General features: G+C 39.3%; 1 protein-coding gene across 1 annotated transcript in view; it reads left to right on the plus strand.

Moving 5' to 3' along the window:
- Positions 1–1,188: 1,188 nt before the first annotated feature.
- The window catches only part of TBC1D8B (TBC1 domain family, member 8B (with GRAM domain)), a 72,910-nt gene continuing 62,457 nt past the window's right edge, over positions 1,189–11,641 (plus strand). Inside the window, exon 1 of the mRNA XM_011958703.1 lies at positions 1,189–1,477. Within this exon, the coding sequence (XP_011814093.1) occupies positions 1,348–1,477 (130 nt within the window). The 5' untranslated portion in view covers positions 1,189–1,347. The remainder of the gene's footprint in view (positions 1,478–11,641) is intronic.

Here is an 11,641-nt window from a genome sequence, read left to right on the forward strand (position 1 = left end):
TTGGAGCACACGCCTGCCTCACTCGAGATGGCTCACATCTTGGAAGGTTAACCCAGAGACGCTCCTCCAGGGCAGAGTTCCTTGGCTTGGCATCTGAGTGTGCCCCACCCCATTTTTTTTTTTTTAATCCACGTGGCTTTGCGGCTGTATTCTCAAAACAGCTTGCCAAGAGCCCCTTGCTTATACATTGCCTCCCAACTCCTTCCTCCCTCTAAACTTGTTTTCACTTTTAGTGCACTCTTTAATTCCGGTGGACTTAGTTATTGCAATAAATAAAAGCATCTCTCAAATATTTCCTCACAGCGATATCATGCAAATTACTAACCTCATTCACCTTAGTGTTCAAACCGCTGCGCATCATTGCCAAGATACAAAGAGGTAAAGGTTGCTCCCAAAGGTTTTTTTTTTTCTTAAGAGTTTAAGAAAGAAAAAAAAATGCTCATAAATTGTTTAGGTTACAAAATAGGAAGTTGGACAAGAGATCTTCTGTGGTTCATTACAGTAGTTTAATAAGCAGATAGGGGCGACAGTGAAGGAAAGGAGGGGTGCACGGAGTGAAGAAAATGCGTGGCTTCTGGAAATGTTATGTTCTTCCTACAAAACGAAAAAGAGCTTAATCTAGGCATGAATTTTGGATTTAGAGAAGGAATTGTATCACTGACTGTGTGACCTTGGATAAGTTGCCTCACCCGACAGTGCTTTCCTTTATTAATGTGCAAAGCGGGGACGAATGTCTACTTCGCAAGACTGCTGTGAGGATTACGTGAGATCGCCTGAGTTTATAGTGAGAACTCATTAAATGTTAGTTATTGCTACTGCTGCTTCCTGGAATGAGCCGATATTCCAAAATTCCAGAAACTTTGTTTTCTACAGTTTAATGCCTTCGGCTGTAAAACGATAAAAAGAGGCAACACCTTTACACCTGGAACTCCCTTATTTGAACCAAAAAAACGCTTTAAACTTCAGATAGGTAAAACACACTTAACTGGTGGCTGGGACCCGCTTTGAAAGCACCCCCACCCATTCTCACCCCAGTGTATTGTGGGAAGCGTAGTCCCATGTTCCAGTTGCGTGAGCACAGAAAAGCGCGTAGGAAACTACAACTCCCAAGAGGTAAAGAAGCGGGACTATTTCCCAGTCTGGCGGTAGGGCTGTGGGAGGGAATTGGCAATATCTCTGCCTACGTGGGAGAGAAGGGAGGGTTGGGGGAAGTGTGAAAAACCTGAACCTGAGCTGCTGTCGCCTGAGGAAGATTTGGTGGGAGAAGAAGCAGAGGGGAAGAGACGGGTTGAGGGTGAGGCGAGGAGGGCATCTAGGTCACTGCTCCCGGGGGGCACAAAGTTCGCGATGTGGTTGAAGCCTGAGGAAGTGCTTCTGAAAAATGCGCTGAAGCTGTGGCTGATGGAAAGGTCCAACGACTACTTCGTGCTGCAGCGGCGTCGGGGCTACGAGGAGGAAGGCGGAAGGGGGCTCACAGGTAAGCCGTGGCCACCCTACCTGCCTCTGGGCTGTGTTCGCTGTTACTTAAAAGGTGGCGAGGACAACAGTTACTCGTACCCGTTTCCCGATCCTAAATCGTGGGCGGAGGGACTGAGGTTCTTTTCCCGACACCACCTTTCCGCCCCCACCTCCAAGTCCTGAGAATGTCTCACTGGACGACGAGTTGCTCTTTGGTTGGGACAGGTGAAGGGAGGAGCGCGGTTCTTTCTGAGGCCAAGGAAGAAACGGGCACCTACCTTGTCGCTTCCCATAGGGGGAGGGGGCTGATGACGAGTGTTAGACCTAGACAGGTCGCATTTAGGCTGGTGACAGGGGCCAGTTCGCAGTTGTGAACTTAACTTTTCTCACAGAACCCATACTGATCATCAGCACCCTGGGGAGTTTAAGTGTATGGGGGATGGGATGGAATGGGGACGCGGGAATGGTGAAGAGAAAGGGAGGCGCCCCATCACATCCTGAGAAATAGACATCAAAAGAAAGATTAGGGAGGAGGGAGAACTGGAGTCGGGGAGGTGGAGGGGTAGGCTCAGAATTGCTGACCTTTCCCAATTTAGCATCTTTTACTTTGTCTCCAAGTTTTCAATCTTTGGGATTCCCTCTCAAAGTCTGTTAACAATATCGTAATAAATTAATCTCTTGAATGTCTGGTGCTGCCCCTTCATTCAAAGCTGTGATTGTAAGCCAGACGGTAAGAGTTTAACTCTTCCTTTCTAACCCATCCTGACCCCAATTCTTAAAAACTGTTTTTTTGGCCAAATATTTAAAGTTTCCAAAGAACGTTATTTTGAGACCATTCATCTTGGGTAGGGACATTTGAAGTTTTGGACGTTGGGAAAACAAGAGCTCTTTTTCTAATCAATCTCTAATTTGGTATTGTGACCTTGAAGTGGTGGACCAGGCAGCGTGATGTAATGGAAAGAGGGAAGAGTCCCTAAAACCTGCATTTTAGTCCCATCCTACTCTCTTACTTGTTGGATGACATTCCTCAAATTCTTTCATTTACTCAACCTTAAGCACCTACTGTGTGCCACAAGGTTCGCAAGATTCAGTTCCTTGGCTTTTCAGTGCTTATAATCTGGATAAGAAGGGTGGGATGGGCTATGGGAAAAAGAAGACCAACTAGTAAACGAGGCAAGTTATAATTCATGAAGAAGATGACCTTGCTTTTTCTGTCTTGAAAAATGGTGCCTATCTCACAGAGTTGAGAGGATAAAACGAAAAATAATGGCAACAAATCAATGTATGTCGTTAAGATGGTGATAAACGTATGCTGTTATTTCGTTTTCAAGCCACTCCCAGGGTGCAAAGAATTCTGAGATTCTACAGGACATTTTAAAAAATTTTGCTAGACCTATTAATCTTACCCAGCTTCTAAAAGGCCCTCTTGAAAATATGGCAACAAAAATTGCCCTGTTAAATGTGACATTTTGTCATTTTCTAATTTTTAAAAATTACAAATGCTATTTTACAGAAGAGTCTTTCCATTTAGTAGATGCAGATATTTTCCAGATCAAAATTTTAGAATCGATGTTCATAATTACCCAGTGACATAAGTTATTCTCTTGAGTCCATTGAGAATAGTTTAGGAAATATTTAAAATATATTTCAGGCTGGGCACAGTGGTTTAGGCCTGCAATTCCAGCACTTTGGGAGGCCGAGGCAGGTGGATCGCTTGAGACCAGGAGTTCAAGACCAGCCTGGACAACATGACAAAACCCCATCTCTACAAAAAAGACTAAAATTAGCCCGCCATGTGGCCCCAGCTACTCAAGAGATGGAAGTGAGAGGATGGTTTGAGCCTGGGAGATCAAGCCTATAGGGCCACTACACTCCAGCCTGGGCAACAGAGAGAGACTCTGTCTCAAAAAAAAAAAAAAAATAGATTTTATATCCTGTGTTACAGCCTCAGGAATAGTCTTATAATTTATTTCTGCTCCTCATAATAAAACTGTGCTCCTTTAAGTAGGTAAATCAAATTCTTGAAAATGTAATCACTGTAATGTAGTATTACATGGTTTTTAAACTTGTTGCAAGTTTCCTTTAAACAATCACTCCTTGTTTTCTGTGTTTGATTTTTTCATTTCACATTTTTTTTTTTTTTTTTTTGAGGCAGGGTCTCTCACTCTGTTGGCCAGGCTGGAGGGCAGTGATAGTGATGTGATTATAGCTCACAGCAGCCTGGAACTCCTAGGCTCAAGTGATCTTCCCACCTCAGCCTCTGGAGTAGCTAGGACTTCAGGTACAAGCCACTAAGCCTGGGTAATTTAATTTTTTTTTTTTTTTAAGAGACAGGCTGTGTTGCCCAGGCAGGGTCTTGAGCTCCTGGCCTTAGGATCCTCCCACCTTGGTCTCCCAAATGACTGGGATTGGGATTATAGGAATGAGCCACCTCACCCAGCTTGACATGCTTTCTTAAAGCGTGAACCAACTGCACTAGTTTACCTCTATCCTGCCCACTCCATTTACTAGTTCCCATAGTCTAGAATAAGAGGAATTTGTCTGAAGAAATAAACTAGGATTTCTACCACATATATATGTTGTGACTAGTGATATCCCCATTCATTTAGTGGTCAGTTTATGTCTCTTCATGATTATTTTACCTGTGGTATTGACAAGATGCTTCAAATTACCACATGAGAGCTACCACTGTAATTCCATGTAAATTAAACAAAATGGATCAGAAAGGAACAAAGAGGTGCTTTTAAGGTTCATTTGGTTCTTTTTTGTCCACAGCAAAAGTGTATGCTGATTTTCCTGACTGCTCAATTACAGTATTCTTACTTAAAATCATGAAGCCAAAAGCTTTGTTGTGCTTTACCACAAATCCACATTTGGATTAGCTCTCACAGGAGCTTGACTGTGTGCCAGCATAAGTTTGCCTCTGTCCGTTTTGTTTGCTAAAATCCAGTGTTATGTGCTATCCCTTTAAAAGATTAGTTTGCATTTTGTTTAATGAAGAAATGATAATGATCATCTAGAAATGTTAATGGTTATACTTTAAGATTTCATTTCTTTGCCATCTGATAATTGGCGGTAATCACCAGCAATGTAGTGACTTTAAGTGTGGACTTGATAAAGTTAGTTGACTCTATTTTTTTTTCTAATAATGGAATAGCAGCCACAGAGAACCCAAGGATTATCAAAACAAGAGATGAGTTTTGAAGTTAGAATTCTGAGGTACCTCTTTTAAATTTTTGAAATACTTCTAGTGGATATCTGATAGATTACTGACCATTTGCCTAAGTTTATCTTACTTAATTGTTCTGGCTCACAGCAGGATGGAATATCTTGTGGAAATTTTTGTTATACATAAGCTGTTTTATAGATAAAGCGATTTTCCTTCATTTAGAGAAATAATTTGTCCTTCTGGATTTTACAGTCCCCTTATGTTATCTCTTGCTTCTCCCAGCTAATAATGACTCTTCTGTGGCACCTACATTTAAGCACCTGGTTTTATAGAGTTAAAACTAACTTATACATATTTGTCTTATTAAGCACAAATCAATTTGCTTTGCTTGGCAGATGGGAACTACTACATGAATGGAGCTATGGGGCTGTGTTCTACTAAGTACTCTAGTATATGGGATTTAGGAAGGTCTGCCAATCAAGAAGCCTTCATATAGGTAGTTTTTAAAGAGTATTTTACTTTTGAATTTTCCATATCTGAATAGTGTAAGCAGGTTCTTGAGTGTTAGATTGATAAGCTCCCTCAGTAGACCTTTTTTGTGTGGTATAGGACAAAGCTAGGAAGTAAAACTTATTAAAATGGAGAATTTTTAGATATTCTGTTTATTTCCCTTTTCATCTTGGTACCATTACTTTGAAATTAAATCATCTGTAAAAACCAGAATATGATAATGTTTGAAATAAGCTTTTCATTTTATATTTACATAGACTTCGCAAATCACTGTGTAAACAATATGTCATAAACACATACATAATAAACAATAAGGTAGCCTTATAAAAACCTCTTAATGACCATCCCTTGAAAATATAAAGCTTCTTTCCCCTATTTCCTTACCCCAGACTCAAGGAGTCCAACTCTGAAAATGTTCACCTTAGATATTTATTAGCAAAATATCCCTGCATTTCATGCTTACAAAGGAGGCATCTGATAACAAATTTTGGCCTTCTAAGTACCCGTCTACTGAGACGAGGGTGCCCAAATGGTAAGCATGACATTTCATTTAAGGTAAGGAAAGATCTACCGCCCCCAATACATACACACACACACACACACACACATACACATACACACACATACACACACACACACACACACACACAAAATTAATAAGTTAACATTTTGGCTTATTAAAAAGAAAATCCCATGGGGCAACCCCTAGAGGGGACAGATCACGCTGTGTGCTCCCATCCCTTTCTGGAACATCTTGGTCCCTGTGAAATCAAGTTAAAAATTACTTTTAAAGACCTCTGAATGAGAAAGAGCAACTTTGTAGGAGGTTTTGAGTAATGAAAGATGATCAGTGTTACCCCCCACCTTTTTTAAAAAAAATACTGGAAAGATTATTGACTGCATACCTAAGTAGAAAACTAATATTTGCTATCAAGTAGATTTCATTCTAATGAAAAAAAAAAAAAAAACACAAGACTGAAAAGTCATGACATTGACCATCCTTTATTTCTCAAAATCTCCTGCAAGGCTGCCCTTTCTTATTCAAAAGGTCTTTAAAGGTAATTTTTTACTTGATTTCAGAGAACAAAATGTTCCAGGGAGGGAGAGGAATACAGTGTGATTTGCCCTCCCTAGGTATTGTCCTATGGGATTAAGAAATAAAAATAAAAAATAAATAAACCAGGCTGGGCATGGTGGCTCATGTCTGTAATCCCAATACTTTGGAAGGCCAAGGCAGGTGGATCATTTGAGGTCAGGAGTTTGAAACCAACCTGGCCAACATGTTGAAACCCCATTTCTACTAAAAATATAAAAATTAGCCGGGTTTGGTGGTGGGTGCCTGTAGTCCCAGCTACTGGTGAGGCTAAGGCAGGAGAATCACTTGAACCCAGGAGGTGGAGGCTGCAGTGAGCCAAGATGGAGCTGTTGCACTCCAGCCTGGGTGACACAGGGAGACTGCATCTCAAAAATAATAATAATAATAAATAAATAAACCAACTACAAGCCAACATCCACAAATATATGAATATACCACCAAGTTCAGTGATTCCACTTGCCCCATTAACCCTGCTTCTTTTATCTTCCTTGATTTTTTGATAGTTTTATGTCTCTATTCAGCTATAATTATTTTATAAAGGCTTAGTTTCCTCATCTGTAAAATGGGGATAAAACTTGTCTTCTCTACCTCACAGCATTTTTTATGTGAGTCAACTGAGTTTTGAAACTTGTGAGCAACTATACAAATACTTGACATTTATCTATTAATGAAAGAGAGAGATGTTAAAATGCCATTTTCTGGGCCTGAAGACCAAAGGGGGCTATATATTTATGCCCCTTTCCCTAGTAATTACTTTCCCCATGTTGAATATATAAATTAATTTGGAGTGGTAACATGGATTATATCTGATATGCAATGATATCATACAAAAACAAAACACTGATAGTTACTAATTGAAGAATTTGGGCATGATAGTGATTATGCATTTATGGTTTATAATCAGAATAATGTACAATAATTAGAATAACTTATCAGAATGTCATTTCCTTTTGATCTGTCATTGCCCAAAACCTAGAAGTTCTCAAACAGTGCTTCCACAGATATCAGCATCACTTGTCTTGCTGAGTGGTGATAAAGAGTACATATAACACTGGTTACCTTAGTGGTATTTTTCAAAACAATACTTAAAAAAGAAATAAGTATTCAACTAGTGAAAACTCATGCTATTTGTGAACAATTGTGGAAGGCTTATGGCTATAAGGTAAGCTAAAAGTAAAAAATAAAAAGCAGTCAGGCGTGGTGGTGCACACCCGTAGTCCCAGCTACTTAGGAGGCTGGAGTGGGGTAGAGGATTGCTTGAGTCCAGGAGTTTGAGGCCAGCCTAGGCAATATAGTGAGATAAAAAATATTTTAAAAAGTAAAAGGCATAACAATGTTTGCCACATTGCTCTACAGCTATGACAGATTTTATATTGCCTTTATGATAGAACGTTTGCCCAGTTTTCTACCTTTTGCTACTGCTATGTAACCACAAAAGGTAAGAGTAAATCCTAAATGTGATGGTATACAATACTTTAATTCAACAGACATTTACTGAGTGCCTTTTAAAGACCAAGCACTGTTTTAAGTGCTGGAGATAAAACAATGAAAATAAAAAACAAAGTCCCTACTCTCATGGGGCTAATACTGTGCAGTTGGGGGAGGCAAATAAACAAATAATATATTATATGACTGGTGTTGATAAGCAATATGAAGAAAAATAAAGTAAGGTATCATGATAGAGAAGGGAGGAGATTGGTATATTAGAGAAATTGGTCTGGGAAGGCCTTTTAGGGTGACCTATGAGCAGAGACTTGTGGTACTAGAGTATATGAGCCAAACAAGTATTTGGGAACAGAGTGAATACATATAATTTTTTCTAGGAGTTTTTATGTGAAGGGAAACAGAGAAATAGGGTGGTAGCTGGCCCTTGTCCTGGGTGTTGAGTATACAGTGGTGACTAAGACAGAAATAGTTCCGGCCGGGCACAGTGGCTCACGCCTGTAATCCCAGCCCTTTGGGAGGCCGAGGCAGGTGGATCACCTGAGGTCAGAAGTTTGAGACCAGCCTGGCCAACATGGTGAAACCCCATCTCTACAAAAAATACAAAAATTAGCTGGGCATGGTGGCATGCACCTGTAATCCCAGTTACTTGGGAGGCTGAGGCAGGAGAATCACTTGAACCCACAAGGTGGAGGTTGCAGTGAGTCGAGATCACGCCACTGTACTCCAGCCTTGGTGACAAGAGTGAGACTCCATCTCAAAAAAAAGAAATAAATTAAAAGAAGACAGAAATAGTTCCAACCCTTACAGAGTTTATAATGTGATGGATCAGTTGATAAATATGTAAGAAAACAAATACAATTGCTAGTGTAGTCAGTAACAATAACAGCCTTGTTCTGTTGGCTTAGAAATCTCCATAATGCAGGGAAACCCCCAAAGCAGTTTTCCAAGGCCAGCTGTCTTGTAAAGTATGCTTATCTGAAGTCCTATTAAAGATACAAATATTTCCTAAAAGCAGTGATTAATAATAGGTGGTGTACTGGTGGCAAAGTTCTAGTGTGGCATCTGTGAAGCATCTTGCCAAAAACCAGTTTGGGGTGTTTTCAATTAAATCATCTATCTATGAGCACTAACAATATCTGAGAGGTGGTTTAGTAGAAGTGGGGGTGGGATGTTCTAAGTGGAAAGAATAATGTGATAGTGCAAAAGCAAAAGATAACAGTTGTTGGGGACACAGCAAATATTCTACATTCATTTACGTGGAGTTGAAAATATAAGACTTAATATATAATGCACTTAGCGACTAGAAAAAGGTTATTGAAGAGCAATGTCTTAATCTATACCAGAGGAAAACCTGAGATAGAGAATTAAAGGCACCTAAGAATTAAACCTTTGTTTTTTGTGTCCACTGTTCTTTCAGTGGACATAAAATAGCCTATGTATAACAAAAATTTCCACAAGATATTCTATCCTGCTGTGAGCCAGAACAATTAAGTAAGATAAAATTAGGCAAATAGTCAGTAATCTATCAGATATCCACTAGAAGTGTTTCAACTCATAAGGCAAATAAATTAACATTTTGGCTTATTAAAAAGAAAATTACATAGGGCAATCCCTAGAGAGGGCAGATCACACTGTGTGCTCCCCTCCCTCCCTGGAACATCTTGGTGCCTATGAAATCAAGTAAAAAATTACTTTTAAAAATCTCTGAATGAGAAAGGGCAACCTTGTAGGAGGTTTTGAAAAATGAGGGATGATTAGTGTTAACCCCCTCCCCCCTTTTGGTAGCAGTGGAAAGATTATTGACTGCATACCTAAGTAGAAAACAAATATTTCCTGTCAAGTATATTTCATTCTAATGAGGGGAAAAAAAAAAACAAGACTGAAAAGTCATGACATTGGCTCTGCTTTATTTCTCATAATCTCTTACAAGGCTGCCCTTTCTTGTGCAAAGAGATCGTTAAAGGTAATTTTTTACTTGATTTCAGAGAATAAAATGTTCCAGGGAGGGAGGGAGAGGAATACACAGTGTGATTTGCCCCTTTTTATCCCCCTCCCTTACTACACTATAAAGAAGTGAAGTTTTAAAACAAGGTATAGGGCCAGGCATGGTGGCCCATGCCTGTAATCTCAGCACTTTGGGAGGCCAAGGCAGGAGAATTGCTTGAGCCCAGGAGTTGGAGACCAGCCTTAGCCACACAGTAAGACCTTGTGTCTACCAAACATAAACAAAATTAGCAGGACATGGTGGTGTGCGCCTGTAGTCCCAGCTATATGGAAGGCTGGGGTGGTGGGAGATTGTTTGAGCCAGGGATGTGGAGGCTCCAGCGAGCTGAGATTGCATCACTACATTCCAGGCAGGATGACAGAATGAGACCTTGTCTCAAAATAAATACATAAAATGAGGTGAAATCATATTTTCTGATTATTATTATAATATTAGTTGCTCTCTTGTTTTAAACTAACTAAAATGATGGGCCTGGTTTAATTCTTCTAAATAATGTTTGAAAGTACTACACTGTATACCAGTTTATTCATTTGCTATCATACTTGCTTTCTGCTTTGTACCTAGAAATTCAGGTGTTGCAATTTCTTTGCTTTTCTGAGGGTTACTCTTTTAGTGCATTGGTGCATAGGTCTTGAAGAGTAAGAAGTGGCTGTAAATATAGTACCAATTCTCATATTTTTCTATGTCTCAATCTTTAGAAATGTAGCTGGGTTTGATTAATAATTCATCTATTCTTTTTTTCCCACAAGACATTGTAATCTGTTGTTTGTTATATCAATTGCTTCCCTAAAAAATTCTAAATCCTTTAATGAAAAAAAGATTTCAGTTAGGGAAGGAAATGAGTGTGTGTGTGTGTGTGTGTGTGTGTGTGTGTGTGTATATATATATATATATATATATTCAGTTTTCAAGTAAGTGCCTTTAAAAGAATGCAGGGAGAGGGAAAACAGGACCAAAGAAGAATTATTTTTATTAACTGTTTTCCAAAGCTCTTAATATAAAGTTGGCAGCTTTCAAAATGCCAGCTGTGGCTATTGAATTATTCCAAAATAAGCATTCATAGTGTCATTTTAAGGACTTAGATCTGGTAGCAAAGTAATAGAATCAGGAAAATCCACAAACTTTATTGAGCACACTACCTTCTCTTATTTGAATATATTTCCTACTAAGTGTATTGGCAGTTTACTAATTAGTTTGTTTATTAACATATAATGAAGCTAAGTTCAGTAAAGGTGTACTTGTTTGACTTTGTAAGTATGACAACTTATGACAAGATAAAGAATCCACTGTAAGGTTCCAGTAATCATTATCATGGAAAAAAATTATAATTGAACATTTTACTTAGAATGGAAATAAATCTTGTTTGTAATTAGGAAGTTCATTACATGACTCTTCTGCAGCTAGAGCAGTATTCACTTACACAGTGCCCTCAATCCAGTTTACAAACAGAAAGAGCCACTTGTCAAACTAAAGGACACTTTAGTTTGTGTACTAAACTAGCACATTGATAATGAGTACCATTTTCAAGCTGTGACTGTTTTACTGGTCTTTCCTCTGGCACTCAGCCCATTGCCCTGTTTATCATTACCATTGACCTAATGCAAAAAAAGAAATGTTTATAAAATTTGCAGGTGTCTAAATATTGGAAGGGGCAATTAATGCCATAGATCAGTGTTCTCAATATTGGCCACATGTTAGATTCAAATGAGGACCTTTTATTTTTATTTATTCATTCATTCATTCATTCATTCATTTACTTTTGAGATGAGTCTCTGTTGCCCAGGCGGGAGTACAGTGGCACAATCTCAGCTCACTGCAACCTCTGCCTCCCAAGTTCTAGCAATTCTACCTCAGCCTTACCTCAGCCTTGACTACCTGGGCCCAAGCCATCCTCTCTCCTCAGCCTCCTCAGTAGCTGGGACCATAGGCACAAGCCATCACACTAGGCTAATATTAT

Source organism: Colobus angolensis, unplaced genomic scaffold, assembly GCF_000951035.1.
Source record: "Colobus angolensis palliatus isolate OR3802 unplaced genomic scaffold, Cang.pa_1.0 Scaffold472, whole genome shotgun sequence".
NCBI lineage: Eukaryota > Metazoa > Chordata > Mammalia > Primates > Cercopithecidae > Colobus > Colobus angolensis.